This window comes from Leopardus geoffroyi, chromosome D3 (assembly GCF_018350155.1).
Source record: "Leopardus geoffroyi isolate Oge1 chromosome D3, O.geoffroyi_Oge1_pat1.0, whole genome shotgun sequence".
In the NCBI taxonomy this organism is placed as follows: Eukaryota; Metazoa; Chordata; class Mammalia; order Carnivora; family Felidae; genus Leopardus; species Leopardus geoffroyi.
Genome location: NC_059339.1, coordinates 9,491,176 through 9,510,997, shown reverse-complemented (window position 1 = coordinate 9,510,997; position 19,822 = coordinate 9,491,176). Strand labels below are relative to the sequence as shown.

General features: G+C 42.9%; 1 protein-coding gene across 2 annotated transcripts in view; it reads left to right on the top strand.

Moving 5' to 3' along the window:
• Positions 1–14,961, top strand: part of LOC123587324 (BRCA1 associated protein) — a 96,744-nt gene extending 81,783 nt beyond the window's left edge. For both annotated transcript variants that reach the window (XM_045456989.1, XM_045456990.1), the window contains 6 exons: positions 3,302–3,377; positions 3,831–3,969; positions 4,347–4,456; positions 6,864–6,953; positions 10,258–10,361; positions 12,565–14,961. In XM_045456989.1, the coding sequence (XP_045312945.1) occupies positions 3,302–3,377; positions 3,831–3,969; positions 4,347–4,456; positions 6,864–6,953; positions 10,258–10,361; positions 12,565–12,928 (883 nt within the window). In that variant the 3' untranslated portion in view covers positions 12,929–14,961. The remainder of the gene's footprint in view (positions 1–3,301; positions 3,378–3,830; positions 3,970–4,346; positions 4,457–6,863; positions 6,954–10,257; positions 10,362–12,564) is intronic.
• Positions 14,962–19,822: the final 4,861 nt, after the last annotated feature.

Below are 19,822 nucleotides of genomic sequence, written 5' to 3'. Positions count from 1 at the left end.
GCATAAGCAAGGAGAGAAGGAGAGGGAAGGAGAGAAAGAGAGAGAGAGAATCCTAAGCAGGCTCCACACTCAACACAGCCCGACACGGGGCTCAATCCCATGACCCTGGGATCATGATCTGAGCCAAGATCAAGAGTCAAATGCTTAACTGACTGAGCCATCCAAGCACCATATTGTTTTTTAATCCAACCACTACCACAGCTGCCACACAGATCGAAGGAGTGACAGAGCTAGTTTGTACCTTTGACAAAACTGCTTGCTGCTTGGGGCGCCTGTGTGGCTCAGTTGGTTAAGCATCTGTCTTCGGCTCAGGTTATGATCTCACGGTTTGTGAGTTCAAGCACTGCTTCAAGTGAGCCCCGCTTCTCTCTCTGCCTCTCACTCACTTCACTTCACTGTCTCTCTCTCAAAATAATAATAATAATGAATAATAAAATGATCAGTGTTGTGATTTTTTAAAAAAAATGGCTGTGTGCTGCTCACTACAGCTGTCATTCTTGTTTCTGCAAATTTGTCTTCCAGCTTCTTTTAAAAGTTTTTATTTAAATTCCAGTGAGTTCTAGTCCCTGGGCACCTGGGTGGCTCAGTCGGTTGAGCATCTGACTCTAGGGTTTTGGCTCAGGGTATGATCTCGCTGATCCTGAGTTCAGGCCCCCTGACAGGCTCTGTGCTGACAGCTCAGAGCCTGGAGCCTGTTTCGGATTCTGTGTCTCCTTCACTCTCTCTGCCCCTCCCCGCACTGTGTGCATGCTCTCTCTCATAAATAACATTAAAAAAAATTTAAATTCCAGTGATTTCTCTCTCCCTCTCTCTTTCTCTCAAAAATAAATGAGCATTAAATTTTTTTAAAGAAAAAAGGGTGCCTGGGTGGCTCAGTTGGTTAAGTGTCCAACTTCAGCTCAGGTCATGATCTCACAGTTCATGAATTTGAGCCCTGCGTTATTAGGCTCTTTGCTGTCGGCACAGAGCCCACTTTGGATCCTCTGTCTCCCTCTGTCTCTGCCTCTCTATGTCTCTTGAAAATAAATAAACATTAAAAAACAATTTTAATTCCAGAGAGTTAACATACAGTGTAATGTTGGTTTCAAGTGTGCAATATGATTCAGCATTCCCGTGCAACACCTGATGCTCATCACACGTGTACTCCTTAACCACCATCACCCCCATCCCGTCCCCTCTGTTAACCATCAGGTTGTTCTCTATAGTTAGGTGTCTGTTTCTTGGTTTGTCTCTCTTTCTTCTCTTTTCCCCTTTGCTCATTTGTTTTGTTTCTTAAATTCCGCATATGAGTGAAATCATATGGTATTTATCTTTTCTGACTGACTTCACTTAGCATAATACTCTCTAGCTCCATCCAGGTCATTGCAAATGACAAGGTTTCATTCTCTTTTATGGCCAAGTTGTATTCCATTGTATATATATACCACATCTTCTTTCTCCATTCATCTATTGGTAGACACTTGGGCTGCTTCCATAATGTGGCCATTATTGATAATAGTGCTCTAAACGTCAGGGTGTGTGTCTGGCTTCTCTTTTGATACTAAACAGAGATAGACTAGATCATTTAGCTTTGTCTTAGGAAATGCAGAAAGAAACTCCTCATTTGTGATAGGAACTTCATGTTCTTCCTGCTTATTTCCTTTCCTTGGTTTCATTTACTCAGTTGGGTAACAAATAGGATGTGAGGTGTATCTTAAGCATTCTTTCTTCTTGGTGCCGATTCACGGTTAGCTTCAACTATAACCCACTTTCTATCATTTTTGCCTGCCTGATGAAAATATTCATGACTGGTACTTAGTGTTACTTTCTCTTGAGAATAAAAGCATTAATGGATTTTTAAATGCCTTTTCCCCCCAGCTTTATCAAACTATAACTGATCACCAAAAATTGTATGTATTTAGGGGCACCTGGCTGGCTCAGTCACTAGAGCATGCGACTGTTGATCTCAGGGTCTTGAGTTCAAGCCCCACATTGGGGGTAGAGATTACTTAAAAAATAATAAATAACATCTTTTTAAAAAGTAACCTCTATCCCCAATGTGGAGCTCGAACTCATGACCTTGATATGAAGAGACACATGCTCCACTGATTAAGCAGCCAGGTACCCCAAGTTTACTTAAAAAAAAAAATTGTATATATTTAAAATGTACATGGGGCACCTGGGCGGCTCAGTCAGTTGAGCATCCAACTTCAGCTCAGGTCATGATCTCACAGTCTGTGGGTTCAAGCCCCGTGTTGGGCTCTGTGCTGACAGCTCAGAGCCTGGAGCCTGCTTGGATTCTGTGTCTCCCTGTCTCTGCCCCTCCCTTGCTTACACTCTGTCTCTCTCTCTCTTTCTCAAAAATAAATATTTAAAAAAATGTTTAACGTGCAACCTGATGACTCAACATACATATACATTATGAAATATTTACAAACAAGCCAGTCAGCATGTATCTATCAACCTCTTTACCAGTTTCCTTTCTTCCTTTGTGTGTGTGGTGAGAACACCCAAAGTCTGTCTTCTTAGAAAATTTCAAAAACAATACAATATTGTCAACTATACTCACATTGATGCGAACCGGTTTTCCAGAATTGATTCATCTTGTATAATTGGATCCTGTACCCTTTGACCAACATCTCCCTACTGCGCCCTCCCCGCAGCCCATGGTGTCCATCTACCTTTCTCTCTGTTTCTGTGGGTTTAGCTTCAGTGCCATTTTTATTGGCTTTTTGTAAATTGAAACTTGAGTACTTAGCACTGGTATCCTCTTCCACATGTTCATTGTATGGTAAAATACCATGTGCATTTCAGGAAATATATCAACTTTTTTGATGGCGGTGAAATTTATTACAGATTTTAGTTCTAACTCTTAGGAGCAATCTAGAGAGGACAGGGTACATTTTGAGTGATTTAGATCTTTGGGAAATGGAGGTAAGGTAGATTGTTTGAAGTAAAAAAATACTTTATGGATAACCAGACATAAAATTCATAGCTTATCTTACATCCCTAATTCTAACCTGCACATATTTAGCTCTTTGGTTAAGCTTTAGACAGAAGAGTGAAAAAAGGTTTGAAGCAGATCAAGATTCCTCCCTTTTTTTCTCCTTCATCAAGATTTTGGGAGTTTTGTTTTGTTTTTTGTTTGTTTATTTTTTTCATTTTGTTTGCAAATATCTTTGAGTGATATCCTTAGTTATGATGAACTGTAACAGACAGTACGTGAGAGACAGAAGATTTAAAATATGGTTTTTGACTTTTGGTTCTGTAACAACTCTCTTTTGTATTTGATCTGTGCTGTCACTTTCGGTGTCCTGCACAGGTGTCCTGTGTGCCGATACTGCCAGACTCCAGAGCCAGTAGAAGAGAATAAGTGTTTTGAGTGTGGCGTTCAGGAAGTAAGTAATGGCTGGTGGGAAAGAATAATGAACACAGCTTTAATGCTCTGGGGATTTCTTTTGCCCTGTGTGCCTTAAATTCTTTTAAATTCTTTTTCAGACTGATGCTTTTGTTTTCTTTTGTCTAAGGTCATGCAAGAAATATGAATACGTTATTTTACACTCTGAAGCAAAAATCTCTGTGCTTTTATTTTTTGTTTCTTGAAAAAGACTAGGCTTTTACTGATAAATTATGAATATCTGTCTTGCCATTTCCCTAGAGTTCCTTAAAAAACCAGAGGGAGAAAATGACCCATAAAAGCACCCTTGCTTTTTGCATTTCAAACACATATTTATTCAAAACTCCTATAGAAACAATTCACCTTCATTCTGTGTCAGGGCCTTTCCCACTCTGAGTGAGCCAGGTCATGTGTTTTTGTACAACTAATTAAGATGTTGTCTTCTCCTTGGCAGAACCTTTGGATTTGTTTAATATGTGGCCACATAGGATGTGGACGATATGTAAGTCGACATGCTTATAAGCACTTTGAGGAAACCCAGCACACGTATGCCATGCAGCTTACCAACCATCGAGTCTGGGACTATGCTGGAGGTGAAGGCCATTCTTGTTTTCTAATTTGGGTTCATTCTGCATGAACGTGTCTCCCTTAGAACCTCTCCTCTTCCTCTTCTCTCACAGCTTGAAATCTTCCTGACTGCTGTGGCAAACTTGAATTCTCAGGGTGCCCCATAGCACACTATATCCTGCAAATGGCCTGAATTACACATTATAAAGAGAGTTAATACTTCTATACTTGCCCTCTGACTCTTTCTTAAATTCAAGTGAGTTAGCCCACTTGTACAGAAGTATTGCAAGGCATTTAATTTAGACCTGTAAAAACAAAAATTCTGGCCAAGTTGAAAGTCCATGCAGATCCTTTTCATTCTAAAGAAACAAGCCTTGATTGACTGATTCATTCTTTTCTTTAGATAATTATGTCCATCGATTGGTTGCAAGTAAAACAGATGGAAAAATTGTACAATATGAATGTGAGGGTGATACTTGCCAGGAAGAGAAAATAGATGCCTTACAGTTAGAGGTAAGATACTTTGTTAGTAATTACTAAGTACCTTTTTGTACTGCTTTTTACTATCCTACCTTAAAAAGTGGCGGGGCTTTTACTCTTGCCATTTATTTCTGTATGTCAACTTTTTTTTAAAGTTCTATCATTGCTGTGGAGGATTATTAAAATACTTTTATTCTGCCTAATTTTCTTCTTTGGAAGTCTACGCTTCACTGTGTCTTACTATTTTGAATGGGATGTTTCTCATTGTCTCAAGCTCAGTGTTAAGGTGGTTCTCTAGCTGCAATAAAACTGAAAGTTAAGAATCTTCCTGTTGGCATCACAGTAGCAGTTGGAAACCGAGCAGGTCAGAATGAGGAAACCCCAGTAGCACCCTTCCATGCCCAGGAAGCTTTTTTACATGTCTTGGACATTTTATGAAGTAGACGCTTACATACTCAAAGTATGTATTTTATGAATTTGATGTTTACATATGTATGTCTAAAGCCATTTGGGAGTATTCATATATAGTTGAAGAAACAACAAAATTAGCACAGTCTGATTTTTCACTGTAGTAGTAAATCCCACCTACTATAAAATTAGTGTATTGTAAACGTTACGATAATGAAGGAAAAGTTTAAAATGAGTCTTGTTTTATATTAATTTCAATCTGATTGTTTTAAAAACAAATAGCTTAGGGGTGCCTGGGTGGCTCAGTTGGTTAAGAGTCTCACGGTCTGTGAGTTCAAGCCCCGCATCGGGCTCTGTGCTGACAGCCTGGAGCCTGCTTCAGATTCTGTGTCTCCCCCTTTCTCTGCTACTCCCTTGCTTGCGCTGTGTCTCTCCCTCTCTCTCAAAAATAAATAAACGTTAAAATAAAATTTAAAAACAAATGGGTTAGCCTTGGGAGGAAATGGATATTTGAAAGCTTGGTCATCTCCGGACTTTTATGGTCTAATAGATTGAGTAGAATGGCTTAAGATAAGGCTGATGTTTTTACCATTAATTGTATTGATATGAAAAAGTTTCAACCTTTTACATTAAGTTTTTAGAAGTAACCCTTCCACATTAACTCTAGGTATATTCATTCAACAAATGTTTATTGAGGGCTGCTGTCTGTCGGCCATTCTTCTTGGTGCTGGGAATGCAGCATTGAACAGACTCCCTGCCCTCGTGGAGTATACGTTCTAGGGGCACACACACATTCTCCCATCTGTCCTTTCTCCCTCTTGCACCTTCCGTCTCTTCTCTAGCTTACAAGCACATTCAGATCTCCTTTTAGTCTTTTAGAATGGTTTTTCTGAAATGCAGATGTCATGTTGCTACTCCACGGCCCACATTTCTCAATATGATGCCCCCAGGCCTTCTATAGGCCCCATCTGCCCATACCTTGCACCCTAGCCTCATTGATGTTACTCCTTCATCTTGAAGAGATCCTAAATGTCCACAGCTCACATCTGGGTCCAGTAGTTCTCTGGAATCAGATCTCTGTCTTTACCTGTCTCCTCCACCTCTCTGTTGAGAGCCCTCCCATATATCTCCTTCTCTCAGACGTCCTCCCAGACCCTACTGTCATAAGCCATCTATCCTTTCTCAATAGTTACACATTCATTCATGTTGTTCATTCATTCATGCAGTCAGGTAGCAAACATTTCCTGACGTCCAGCATGTGCCAGGCACTGAGGCTACAGAAATAAAGTTAGAACCCTCACTTTCGAAGAGTTCATATTCTAGTCAGGGAGATCTGGTGATTAAGTGCTAGCATCCTAAGTGCTGTTAATGACAGGCACTATACTAAGGGAGCTGAGAGGGGTGCTTAACCCCAGGCTGGGAGGGACAGGGACAGCTTCCTAGAGGGGGGTGAGCTGATTTAATACTTTGATTTAAAAACCTTGGGGTTCTTCTTAAAATTAGCTTGATGGGACACCTGGGTGGCTCAGTCAGTAGGGTGTGTGACTTTGGCTTAGGTCATTATCTCACAGTCTGCAGGTTCAGGCCCCATGTGGGGCTCTGTGCTGACAGCTCGGAGCCGGGAGCCTGCTTTGGATTCTGTCTCGCTCTCTCTCTGCCTCTCCCCAGCTTGTGCGCTCTCTCTCTCTCTCTCTCTCTCTCTCTCAATAATAAATAAATAAACTTAAAAAATTATTTTAAAAAATTAGCTTGAACAGAAACTTATTTGCTAATGTACATTTCTCTGCTTTCTTGTCCAGACTAGATTGTAAGCCCCAGGTCAGGAGTGTAATTGACATCTCTGTATTCCCATGGTTTGTTGAGCAGAGAATAACCAAGATGTAATACATGTTCTGATGATTGTATTTACTCTTCTGTAGGGCATTAAAAGTCAGGTTTTGGTTTTTTTAATAAAAATAAATAAAAGTCAGGTTTTAACTGAAATTCAGAAACTACAGTGATTTATGTGTTGGTGTCTGTTCTCTGTTTTTAGTATTCGTATTTACTAACAAGCCAGTTGGAATCTCAACGAATCTACTGGGAAAACAAGATAGTTCGGATAGAGAAGGACACAGCAGAGGAAGTAAGTTTCTGTCTGGACTGCTGCTGACGTGCCACATGGCAGGGCTATCTGATGTTGGGATGGGAGAAGGCAGAATACAAGAAAAAAGGAATGCTGGAATCATTCTTAGGCTGATACAGAGATAGAGAATTGTTTTGCCTCTAAAAAGAAACCTTTGTCATATGTCAGTTGTATCTCAATAAAGCCTGGGTGGGGGGGCAGCGGCGGAGAGAAGAAAGAAAACAAGAATTTGGAAATCAGTCGGCTCACCCCGGTAATCTAACTTTAGATCAGGATTCCAGAGAGAAGTGGTTAAAAACATGAATCATCATCATTATATTACAGACATAGCCCCTGAAGGCAGTGTCAGGCAACAAGAAATTCTAGACCACAAAGAGAATGAAATTAGTCAAAATGAGGAAAAGGAAGAGGCAAAAATATGCTGTTGCAAATGCTGTCAGCTGAGCATTATTTAAGAAAGGGAGGGAAGCCAACATACACTCTCACCTAGGGTTACCAAATCGAAAAGAATGTATTAAAATTGTATGCCGAGCTCTGTATTATACTAAATATAGGAAGAAACAAAATACCTGCTACGTACCCTGAAAAAAGAAAACTTGGATTTAAAGACTTGAGTATTTTGGTATTTTTGATTGGGAAGAGATTTGTTTGTTAATTCAATCAGGTTTTCTACGCCTTGTGCAGTTCCATTAAAAAAATAGAAGTATGTACATGAGGACTTGTAATTTGAGTCAGCCAGTTGGTTTGTCAGCTTGGGAACAGCTGCTTTGAGGAGCTGCGTGTGGGCTTCTGTGGCACCAAGATGGTGCTGAGCCCTTCAAAATTGAAGAGAAGAAAATCAGGCTGAGGTGTTAGAGCTTCGGTGGTTCCCGTGATGCGTTGTTTGTCTAGGACACAGGTTTTCAAATTTAGCGAAATCCTTGAAAGAAGATGCCACTCACTCCTCCACCAGGTAGAAGAGGAAAGTGGTGTGTTTTTGGTGGAAACCCAGATGGAGGGCCCAGAACTTCACCTGCTTGGTTTTCCCATCGTCTCCAGCAGGTACAAGGGACCCTGACGGTTCCAAAGAAAGCATTTTGAAAACCAGTGAGCTTCTGAGGGTTCACATACAATGGGAGTTCCAAGAACCTTTCTCAGGTTCTAGGGACAGTGTTCATAATTCACTGATCCTCTTAGTAGTAATACAGGCTTTTCAATTTTTTTAATAATTGGGGTGCCCGGATGGCTCAGTCAGCTGAGCGTCCGACTCTTAATTTCAGCTCAGGCCATGATCCCAGGGTCATAGGATCGACCTCAGTATGTTGGGCTCTGCACTGAGTGCGGAACCTCCTTAAGAGTCTCTCCCCCTCTGCCTCCTTCCCCCATGTAGGCGCATGGGCTTGTGCATGCGTACTTTCTCTCTCTGAAATAAGATAACAACAATGAAACAAATAAATCCTTAAATGATTATTTTAGTAATTTTGTGAGTCCCTGGCATAACTAGGTCTTCAGAAAGGGACTGCAGAGCCAGGCTCAGGTCTCATCTGTGTGGTAGCTAGGGTTATCCTGGAATTAAGCAGGCAGGGCCAGGCTCACACATATGTCAGGCCCGTTGGCCCCAGTTTCTGGGTATGCCTACAAATGAGGAGAAATCAAGGTTCTCAAATTAAGGCTTAACACCAGCTTTAAAATCTTTAGTTCAGGGGCGTCTGGATGGCTCAGTCAGTTGAACGTCCGACTTCGGCTCAGGTCACGATCTCGCGGTTGGTGGGTTCAAGCCCCACATCGGGCTCTGTGCTGACAGCTCGGAGCCTGGAGCCTGCTTCGGATTGTGTGTCTCCCTCCCTCTCTGCCCCTCCTCCGCTCGTACTCTGTCTCTCAAAAATTAATAAAAACGTCAAAAAAAACAAAAAAGATCTTCAGTTCAAAGTTGTTGATGTAGTTTTTATCAGAACCTTCCAAGTGGTGGAGGTGCCTTTCCAGAGGAACTCAGGGTCACTTGCTGTACCGGTTCTGAATGGGGCTTAGTTAGAGCACTCATGGGAAGGACATGCCTCTGACAGCACTCAGGAGGACGAGCTCTGGTTACTGCCACTTGGTGTCAAGTCCTGAGTCCCTAGGAGGAACACTCAAAACACAGCCTCAGTACTAGGCGTTTCCACGGGGGGGGGGTACCTAAAGTGCTTCATGCAGACCCTTGAGAGCTTAGGGTTCTCTCTGCCTTTTAAGACCCTTTAGGATTAACTGCATTCCCTAATGAATGCCTAAAGCTCATTTTTCCTTTGCCGTACAGCTATGGCCTGCAATGTAGTGCAGAGAGGTTTAGAACTTGGGTCCAGTCCCAGACCCACCATGCTCTAGCTGGGTAACCTTGGGCATATTGCCTCACCTTTCCATAAGACTGTTGATAAAGTTGACACACTGAAGTCTCTGGCTTCTTATCAGATATAAAGGAGATACTGCTTACAAAACATCTGGCTGGTGCTTGGGCCATAGGATTTAAATTCTCAGTCCCCTTCAGCTCCTGCCCTTTCAGCTATTACTGCCTCACGATCCACCCAGCCTCACTACTTCCCATCCAGTCTTCTCCCTGTGTCCTCAGACTGGTAGAGGTGAGGCATTTCTCAGTTGGGCAGATCGTCACACCTGACTGAATCTAATGTCTGCTTAGCTAGACTTCAACAGACTCTTGGTTTCTGACACGTAATACGCCAGAATTTTAAAATTCTCTTCAGTTTATAAGACAACGTAACATGAATTTGTTCTCTCTATATTGCATTTATAAATTAACTCAAAACAACAACTGCTTATGTTCCATGTGGCTTCATGGTACATGAGAAAATTTAATAATGAGGTTTTTTTTTTTGGGGGGGGGGGTAGGGACCCAAACAGTTAAAATCCATTATTACAATTTTCTTGGATTAGATTAGTTTGTTAGATTATTTGGTTGGTAATTTTTGGAATGTGATCTCAGGAGGAAAAAAACGTGGTGAGTTAAGAAGAGGCTCTGGTCTGGCGTCTGACAGACTGTCTCCTGCTTTACTGCCTGAAGCTCACTCTTTACTTCTGAGCAGTTTCACTTGCCGTTTAGCTGTGATCCGTTGTTCATCCTTGTATAGAGAAACAGTAAGGGGTAAAAAAAAGCATTTCTCAAAATGTTTATTTCTGTTACAGAAGTTCTTTCAAATGATTGTCTCACCTTTTCTTAGTTTGGTTTATCAAAGTTACAGACCGGTCATTGAAAAAACGCTTGTGAAGTTAGCCCCAGAGACCCCACAAAACTATGCCTCTTTGAAGTGAAACTGATCTCCGTTTGCTCTTCCAGATTAACAACATGAAGACCAAATTTAAAGAAACAATTGAGAAATGTGACAATCTGGAGCACAGACTAAATGATCTCCTAAAAGAAAAGCAGTCTGTGGAAAGAAAGTAGGTGTAATTGGTCTCTTCTTTAACTTAGCTATTTCATTTTTACAGGTAATCTCCTCCATTCCTATGAACACGCTTCCCTTTTCAAGGGTGCCTATCACTAGGTTTTCAGGGGTCTCCCTATTTATGGAGCAAACTTACTGTGACTTCCTGTTGATTAAAAACGACAGCATCACATGCCAGATGGGTGCCGTGTGGAATGCAGAGCTCTCTGCTGATGTCTGTGCTCGCTGGATGTGCAGATATCTTCCACTGTTGCCTGTAGAGGGCAATTCCCTTGTGCTCAGAGCTGCAGCTTCTCGGAGCCATGGTGGCTGAGAAGTGGCAGGAGAGAGAATATGTCTGAGCCGGACATGGTGTGTATTCTGGCCTTAGGCAGGAATTAAAGGCCAGAGTTGTTGAATATGGAGGAAAAAATTCAAGAACAGCATGGCAAGAACATACTCTACTACTGTGATAGGGGAGATAGTTGCTGCTCATGGAAATTACCTTTCTAGTTTAAGTATATTCACAAAAATAATTGGCTTTTTACTTCCAGACAGTGGATGAAAAATAAGGAGAATTTTTAAGAGTTTTTTTTTTTTTTTTTTTTTTTTTTTTTTTTGAAGAAACCTTCATTCTGGAATAAATTCAGGTTTACAGAGGTTGCTAAGATAGTGCAAAGAGTTTCCATGTACCCTTCACCTGTTTTCCCCACTGTCAAAAGTTATTTTAATAGTTTTTCTTTGTATTGTGGTAAAATCTATATAACAATTTATCCTATTCACTCTAAGTGTATAATTCAGTGGCACTAAGTGGCATTCACAGCATCCTGCTACTGTCACTATCATCTGTTTCAAAATTTTTTCATCACCCACAAGACTCTCCACCAAAGGTTTTTTTTTCTTTTAAATATTTTCTTTTTTTTTATTTCTTTCCCCACACTCTTAAATATCTTATTTTTTAAGGAATCTCTACACCCAACGTGGGGCTTGAACTCAACAGCCCTGAGATTTAAGAGTCTCATGTTCTACTGACAACCAGCCAGGCGCCCCAAAGGTTTTTTTCTTTTTTTAAGCTGTTCTAAAAGCAATACTACAGGATTAATAGAAATTAAAATATTCTATACTTTCAGCTCCCTAACAAATTCAGCTGTATTAAAGAATTAAAATTGGAAGTTTTCTTCCAGGCTGTAGATTTTGCTATCTAAAGATTACCACTATTCATTGATGGTACCAGTGAATATTTACTCTTCCAGATCTTTTGTTGTACCCATATGAATGTCTCACATATCTTTTTTTCTAGAAAAATAGAATAATATTAGGTATTCTGTTTGGTAAAATATTCCGTTTCTGAGATTTTTTTTTTTCATACTGACACTTGTAACGGCTGCATGGTATTGCATTGTATGGAGGTTCCCTAATAATTTTAACTGGTCCCCTATTGATAGACATTGAAAGTTGTCTCAAGTCTTAGACTAATATAAACTATGGTGCAATGAGCATTTTTCTCCATGTTTCTTTTAGTGCAGTCTCGAATATATTTTATTGGATGAGTTCCTAGAATAGGTATGTCAGAGGGCATGTGAAATTGTGGTTTTTAGAGTTACTGCCACGCTGACTTCCGAAGAGTTTGTACCAGTTCGCACTCCAGTGCCAATGCGGGGAAGTTCCTCTTTTCCCACGGTTGAGCTCTTTGGCATTCCGATACATAAAAATGGTATATCCAGTGATGCTTTAATTTGTAATTCTTGCCTTGTGAGTAAGATTGAGCATCAAGAATAAGGCACTCCCTATTCTTGAAAACTCTTCTCCAGTAAATGCAGTGAGGTCAGAGCACTTGACTCTCCAAGAATGTCACTTTTCCTCATAACTTCTTTATCGTAGCTGTTATCTGTAAGCCATCTATTTAACCACAGACTGCAAAACAAAGGAGCAGTAGAAGTTTTACCATGAATCGTAGAATCATTTACACTATTGAAAAATTTCTGAGACTTAGAAAAACTGTTACGCCGCTGACTAGAGCGGAATCCCTGCTTCGTACAGCAGTCGCAGTGGCAGCACAGTGGAGACTGTGGTGGCAGTCTCCCTCCGCCACAGGAGGGAGGAGTCCAGTCCCTAAATGGATTCTGAGATCACAGCGCCTCTGTTCAATCCCAGAGCAGAAAGCGGACTGTGTCGGCAAATGAAAAAACATGCTTTTGTCTTCCTTTGTTTTGCAAAAGGTGCACTCAGCTAAACACAAAAGTGGCCAAACTCACCACAGAGCTCAGAGAGGAGCAGGAAATGAACAAGTGTTTGCGTGCCAACCAAGTCCTCCTGCAGAACAAACTGAAGGAGGAGGAGAGGGTGTTGAAGGAAACCTGCGACCAGAAGGATCTGCAGATCACCGAGATCCAGGAGCAGTTGCGTGACGTCATGTTCTACCTGGAGACACAGCAGAAGATCAACCACCTGCCTGCTGAGACCCGGCAGGAAATCCAGGAGGGACAGATCAACATCGCCATGGCCTCAGCCTCCAGCGCCCCCTCTTCGGGGGGCAGCGGGAAGCTGCCCTCCAGGAAAGGCCGCAGCAAGAGGGGCAAGTGACCTTCTGAGAAACAGACGTCCCTGAGACTGGTTTCCCTGGCGCAGTGAGGGTGTGCTGGGGCTTCAGCTAAATGTGAGGGCGGACCTTAAATAAGTACAAGTGAGGACCGAGCTGCAGTTGTTTGGATCTTTCATTTGCTGGCGTGTGGTGTGATAAACGTAGGGGGTTGCTGGCTAGGAGCGCCGATGGAGATGGGCCGTGTTTTAGAAGGTGGCTGCTGTTTTCAACCGTAGTAGTTCACTAACCTCAGACATTCTAATGACCATTTTGCCTTCCTACTTGATAGAAGCCCCAGCTCTGCTGTGCATTTTTCCGTTGTATTTATTGAGTCCGTGTATCTGACGTTCAGGTCTGGGGTCGGTTTAAGATGTCGAATTTTTTTTTGTAACCTCAAAGGTAACGTTACCTGAGGTCTAGCAGCTGCTTTAAAGAGAGGTTTGCACTGGCCGCTGAAGATTTATGAAAACTCCCCGGTGTTAGTCTGACGTCCTTGTCATCCCCTCCCTGCGTCTGGGAAGAAGAATTGGTTGAATGTCATATGAAAAGAGGCTGGGCCTGTAAACCTTTAGTCACTAGCCTGTCACAGCAGCCTTCTTTTGCTCTAGGACTAGCCAGGAAAAACAAACAGCCCTGGGGCAGGCTGAGCAGACTCAGTGTAGGGAAAATGGTGGTGCTTCTACTTTGTTTATTTTCGATGACTCCAGGCCACATTATGAACCTCAAGTAAAGAGGAGGCTGAATGGTTGCTCTAAGACTCCGATCTCAGAGTGGATTTCCTAGCATCTAGCAAGAATCAGCAAGCGGATTTATCATCCATGTGAAAATGGGCAGCGAGGCCTCTGACTAGCTGATTGTGTATTTTGCTAGGATCAGTGTTTTCTGAATGTTTACAAAAGATTGGGCTGCATGCTCAGGTTGCGGCTAGAGGGAGCTTGGGCAGATTTTCAGTTATGCTTTCAAGATACAACCAAAGGCTGTTGCTAAATCCGAAAATTAGAATTTTAACCGGGCCCCTTTAAAACAGTCGTGCAGTGCTCGTTGTGAGCCAACAGAGGGGCTGTGTACTTTCTCTAGAAACCTTAACGTCAAGCAATTCATAATACGCAGTAATTAAGCCAAGTTAAAGGAAGACCCGTGTTGGAATTCAGCTTCCAGAAGGGGTAGCTGGACCCTGAAATGATGGGTTTTGTTTTCTGCTTTAGAATTAGCCAGAGTTTTCCAATGGTCACATTTTAGAATTGTTTTTAGCCTATGGTTAGGCCTCATCCCCTTTGGCGTAAATGTCCTTCGTGTTCCTTGTTAGCACACAAACTGTATTGCTAATCACCATCCATTTTTGTGGGATGCGCTGGAGCATTTCCCAGAAACCCTCACCTGTAACTTTGTGAAATGAATGTACTCAGACATTCTCAAATTCTACTTAGGGCAGACCAACTCTGGAAGTGCCCCTTGGACTTACATATGCAGACACCTTAAAGCAAGAGTGGGAATGTAAAGCGTAACCTAATTCTCTTTCCTATAGAGATTCTATTTTATTTAAAATCTATTTTTACACTAGTTAGAATCCTGCTTTTTTGGCCAAGTACTTGTCTTGCATGTCTGACCTTGCAGAAGCTGGGGTGGATCGTAGCATACTAATTACGAGAATTAGAAGTAGTTTACAAAGCTTGCTCGTTCCTCATTTTCCCATGATCACCTCCACCAAGCAGCCCCACCACCAGCTGGGGGAACAGAGGTTTTCAGTACAGGTGGGATAAGTGCCCTGAAAGGCTGTGCCCAGAGGAATGAGCAAATAGGCAAATGTTTCCAAACTACTTGAAGGTTTAAAAATGTTTTCCAGAAAAAAAAGCATCTTATCAAGATACATAAAGAAAGTGTTTTTGAAAAAGGTCAAAGAGTCATGTTTGATTTTGACAAAATTACATAAGATAGAAACTGTTAGTATTTTCTTCAGGATGGAAATGAACCACTTAAGATATCCGTACTACCTTGAACAATGAAATTGCATTAAAATAACCGAACTTTGAAATGATTCTGCCCCGTGTGAAATTTGTGTCTCACTGGTTGACATTTGCTTGGGAGCTTGTATCTAAATAACCTAAGAAGGTGTCAATGACCTGAATTTTAAAACAGCACGAAAACCATCCCCTCAACAATATAGTGAGCAGCTAGATTATTCATCTTCCTACCCCCCTTTGCTCCAGCTTCCCAAACTAATAAAAAGTAGCTGAACCAAATATAGAATAAGGAAAATTATCTGAATTTAAAGGGTCGAGATAGGATGAGACCCGGCACACAACTCTTACAAATGCAAAGCAATCAACGTGTAGGTAGGCCTGAGACTTTTTACCAGGCCTTCTAGCAAGCCGAGGTGGTTTTATTTTTTGAAACTGTCCCAAATGTGACTTGTTAGGATACACTGGGTAAGACAAGGCCCTGAAGCAACTACCCACTCCATGCTTGCACGGGGAGGTAGGTTGTCCTAAGCAAAAGGGCTGAGAAATGAATTGAAACAGCCAGCCAGTTGAATGTAGAGGACTTGGCAAATCACGAATGAACAACCTTCTGTCATCACTTGGAAACCCCTCTCCTGGTACAGTCGGGATACACAAGTTACAAATACCATCCTTGATTTGGCTGCTGTGCGTTCTGCCACGTAGCTTGGGCTGGTGGCAAGCTTGGGCTCCCGCAATGAAGTCAATGGGCTTATCTAAAAAAGGAAAGCCACTCTCCCATTTGAGGAAAGCTATTTCATTTTCTCCAGGATAAAGCTGAATTAACTGCCGCGGTGAATTCTGCTGCGTTAATTTCTTTCTTGGCAGCAGAAGGGAAATTTTTCAGGAGTCTCTCAAGACCCAGCTCCTGCTCCTTAATGGTGCTGGGGGACATCTAAACTACTCAGAGACCTGGCCGTCACCTTAAGCGAGTTTAGGAAGCCACCAAGTGTTCTCCGACAGGCCTCTGCTTTCTGGCCAGTCCTTTTCACTTGTGCCCGTGAAGGTTCTGGAAGTGGGAGTTCCAGGATATCTGTATAGTGTCCACACCAACAGATGTAGCTTTTAAAGTTAAAAATTTTAGGGGCTTCTGGGTGGCTCAGTTGAGCATCGGACTCCATTTTGGCTCAGGTCATTATCCCAGGGTCGTGGTGTGGGATCGAGCCCACATCGGGCTTCATGCTGTGCATGGAGCCTGCTTGGGATTCTCTCTCTCCCTCTCTTTCTCTCAAATTAAAAAATAAAAAAAACAAAAAAAAAAAACAAAAACCCATATATATATGGGTTATATATATATATATATATATATATATATGAAGTTAAAAGAGTGAAGTGAAGTGAAAAGGAAAAGTGTGAAGTAGTAATAGGAAGAAAAGCCTTTCCTTTCAGGAACCCTCCCCCCCACCCCCCACCATTTTGTCCTGGAGCCAAAGCCAAGTGTCTCATCCTGTGTAACATGAAGTTCATTTTCACCCCCAAGCACTTCGCTTTAGTCACCCTGGAGCAAACAAAAAATATTTTTGCATTGGTGCATTAGGAGACCTTAGGGAAGTTACATAAAGCTTCTTTTATTTTTTACCTTTTATTTCTGGGGAGGGGCTGTGGCCTCTTTATCCCGATTAATGTTATAATCAACCCTTTCATGCCTTGTTTTCATCACTTAAAGGTAATAGTAACCATTTACCACTTACTGGTAACCCTTTTTACCGGCCTCCCCGGGACTCGCGCCCTCCCCGGAATGCTCAGGCACTTAACAATATCAGGTTCTGTTAGACATTCATTTTGAAAGCTGTACTCCCAGAAGCCAAAACTACCTCAGCAGCATTTTAGCTCGTATGCTTTTCACCAACATTGAGCAGTCTCTTATTATAATTCTGGAAGCTTAGGTGAGCACGAAAGGGGCGCCTCAAGCAATTGGTTCTTAATCTGGATTTTGCATTCTCAATGCATTAAAGAAGGCCAGGGAGAAATGAACAATCTGCTGTTTTGTACAAGATGATTGTGGTCTTTGGGGCCTAATGTTGAATTGCTTCGGGTCAGAAACTTCTCATTGGAATCATCTGGAAAATGTGGTTTTGGTACTTGGCACGGAGCTGCGCTGGTGCAGATAACATTTGTTACTCCAAGGCTAATTACCACGCGCACTAAGTGAACTAAAGCAGCTTTGCGTCTTTTCAGACCGTGTTCTAAATCCCCTGGCCCCAAACTCCTTTCAGATCCAGCCTCAAAATAAATGCAGAGATGTTTGACCTGGCCTCTGTGGAGATGTCTTTTGCCATCTTTGGTCTGGAAGGAGCAGTAGATCCCAGACCAAATCTCCCTGTACGTCTGTTTCCTCATTTAAAAAGGAATGGTGTTGGGGGGGCCTGGGTGGCTCAGTTGGTTGAGTGTCTGACTCTTGATCTCAGCTCAGGTCTTGCTCTCTCAGGGTGGTAAGTTCAAGCCCCACGTGCGCTGGGCACGAAACCTATTTAAAAAAAAAAAAAGTGCACTGAGACTTCCTTCAGCCATCTCAATTCCTGATTGTAAATTCTCAATCCCTTGGTTATGGCCTAATGGGCCAAGAGTCCAGACCTTCCCTAGAGGCCTGGGGGCAGTTGAGCGCCATTAAGACAATGTGTCTCCCTCCACCACTTGAGAAACTTGCCTGTATCACTTTACATCATTAATATAATGGTTAGCATCAAAAGACTTTGGTGCTAACTGGAAAGAAGGAACTCGAACTAATTTCTGGGGCAAAAGAACAAGATCACAGATCTAGAAGTGAAGAAGAGTCCATGGAAAATTTTAGGAGGAAGAGGAGAACTGCTCTCCTGGAAACACTCCAGCGGGAGAGCAAACAAATTGTGACTTATCACACACAGCCAGAGGGTCCTCCGGCAGCATCTTCCAGGAACTATCTTCCGTGAAAGACTGAGCCTTAGCCGTGGCCATGCCCACTCACACATTCTAACTGATTAGTTTGTGCTCACACGGAAACTATGAGCCCAAAACCGTCTGCAGAAGAGACAGCAATAGAAGAGCCACGTCACACAACTTTCCCACCTCCTGGCCCCACCTGTCCTCCGGAGGAAAAAAAAAACAACCTCAAATCCTCTTTGCAAAATGCATGCCTCAGGAAAACAGCTTCGTTGCATTTGTTTCCATGCTGCAGAAAATCAACACTAACTGGCTTTGATCCCAAACAGGGCCAACTGCAGAACACAGAGATTGTGCAGCCAGGAACTCAGAGGCCTCCTCCATCTACCCTCCCCCGCCCAGCACATTCGACTTCAATTATGTGGGAACATGCCTGGGCGGGGGGGCTGCTGCCAGAACTCTCCTGGCCCCGACGGAGGAGGCCCTGTGCTGTGGCCCAGAATCTTTCCTAAAAGTCCATACAGGATCTCTCGGTTGCTGCCAATCGCACACTCTCCCTTTGGCGAGATTCCTAGCTCTGTTTGGCCAGAGCAACGCTAAAGCTCTCTTCCCTTACTTTCTTCCTATACACTGGGTTCTCCGCTCCCTGCGGCCCCCGTTCCCCTCACGCTTATAAATAAGAATGTTCCACTGCTTTTCGGAACCAGAATAATCCCGAGAAAGATAACTTACACTGAGCCCTGCCTCTCTTCTCTTGGAGCCCTCAGGAGACGGCTTTTTGGTGAACTCTTAAAAACAGTTTTCTTTTCACCTGCTGAGATAACATTCTTGTGAGAAGGGAGGTAATTGATGCTAAGAACCCTGATTGTGTTACTGTTGGCTTGTGTGAGCCCAAGGGGACTTGGAAAAACCTAGAAGAACATCCCCAGGAGAGACCTCTTTTCCAGCACCAAAGAGGCAATCCAGAGGGGCAGACCCAGAATCCCTGTTTTCTTTGGTAGGACCCAAAGCTGATAGAGAATTAGAAGTACAGAATTAGAGAATTCTCCTGCACTTGCTGAGCATTAGAGGCGGAAGCAAGCTCTGCCCTGTTTGGACGTGTCTGATTCCAAGGGCTAGTTCAATTCCTGCTGACCAAACCACAGTTGCTCTGCTGAGTACTTTGCACGTACTATTCCATTCAGTCCTCGAGGCCAGCCTGGTGAGGTAGGTGCAGTTACCCCATGGTACAAATCAAGAAACCGAGGCCCAGTAGGAGACAGTTCAGGACTGGCCAGCGTTGGCTGAGGTTGTGTAGCTGACCCCTGAAGAGGGCAGTGCTCAATCCCAGCATCGCCTGAGTCCAAAATCTGGGCTCCTCACCCACTCTGCTCTACTGCCCCCCTCTAACTCTGGAACTTGGGGACAGAAAGCAAACAGCTCCCAAGACCTGTGTTGTGGTTGCTTTGGGAAAGGAGCCGAGTACCGAGTGGAGACCATGTTGGTGTGAGTGAAACAGTCCAGTACGCCCACCCTCTGCAAGCCTCCCCCTCTCCTCCTGGAACTTTCTAACTTCTCCCTGTCTCCTCTCCCACTTCAGCGGGGCCTGAGCCAGAGCTGATAAAGAAGGAGGAAGAAAACCACGCCAGTGGTTTTCCCCCTCCACGCAAGGGCTGGCTTTGGGAAATCACTTCATTCCGATTGCCTGTTGTGGCCCCTTCACTCTGGGGAGGCTCGGGGCCCAGTCCACACAAACCATTTACGCTGACATCTCAGTTCTTTTATATGGAGCTTCATGGAAGCCAGGGTGCTTCCCCAGCTGGAAAAGTTGCTTCTGGAACAAAACTATCTAGACTCTAAGGAGTCCTTTCTTTGAGAATGTAGACTCAGTTACTGCCCCCAGAGGCACAGTCAAACAGGAATAAACAGGCTAACCGGAAACTTTAGATTCTGCAGGGATCAGCTTAACTTGTGGCTTCAGTTTGTTACAGAATAAACAGAGGAGAGAGAAAGCCTAGAACAAAATTTTTATAAACTACAGGGGTATGTTACAAAGCGGTG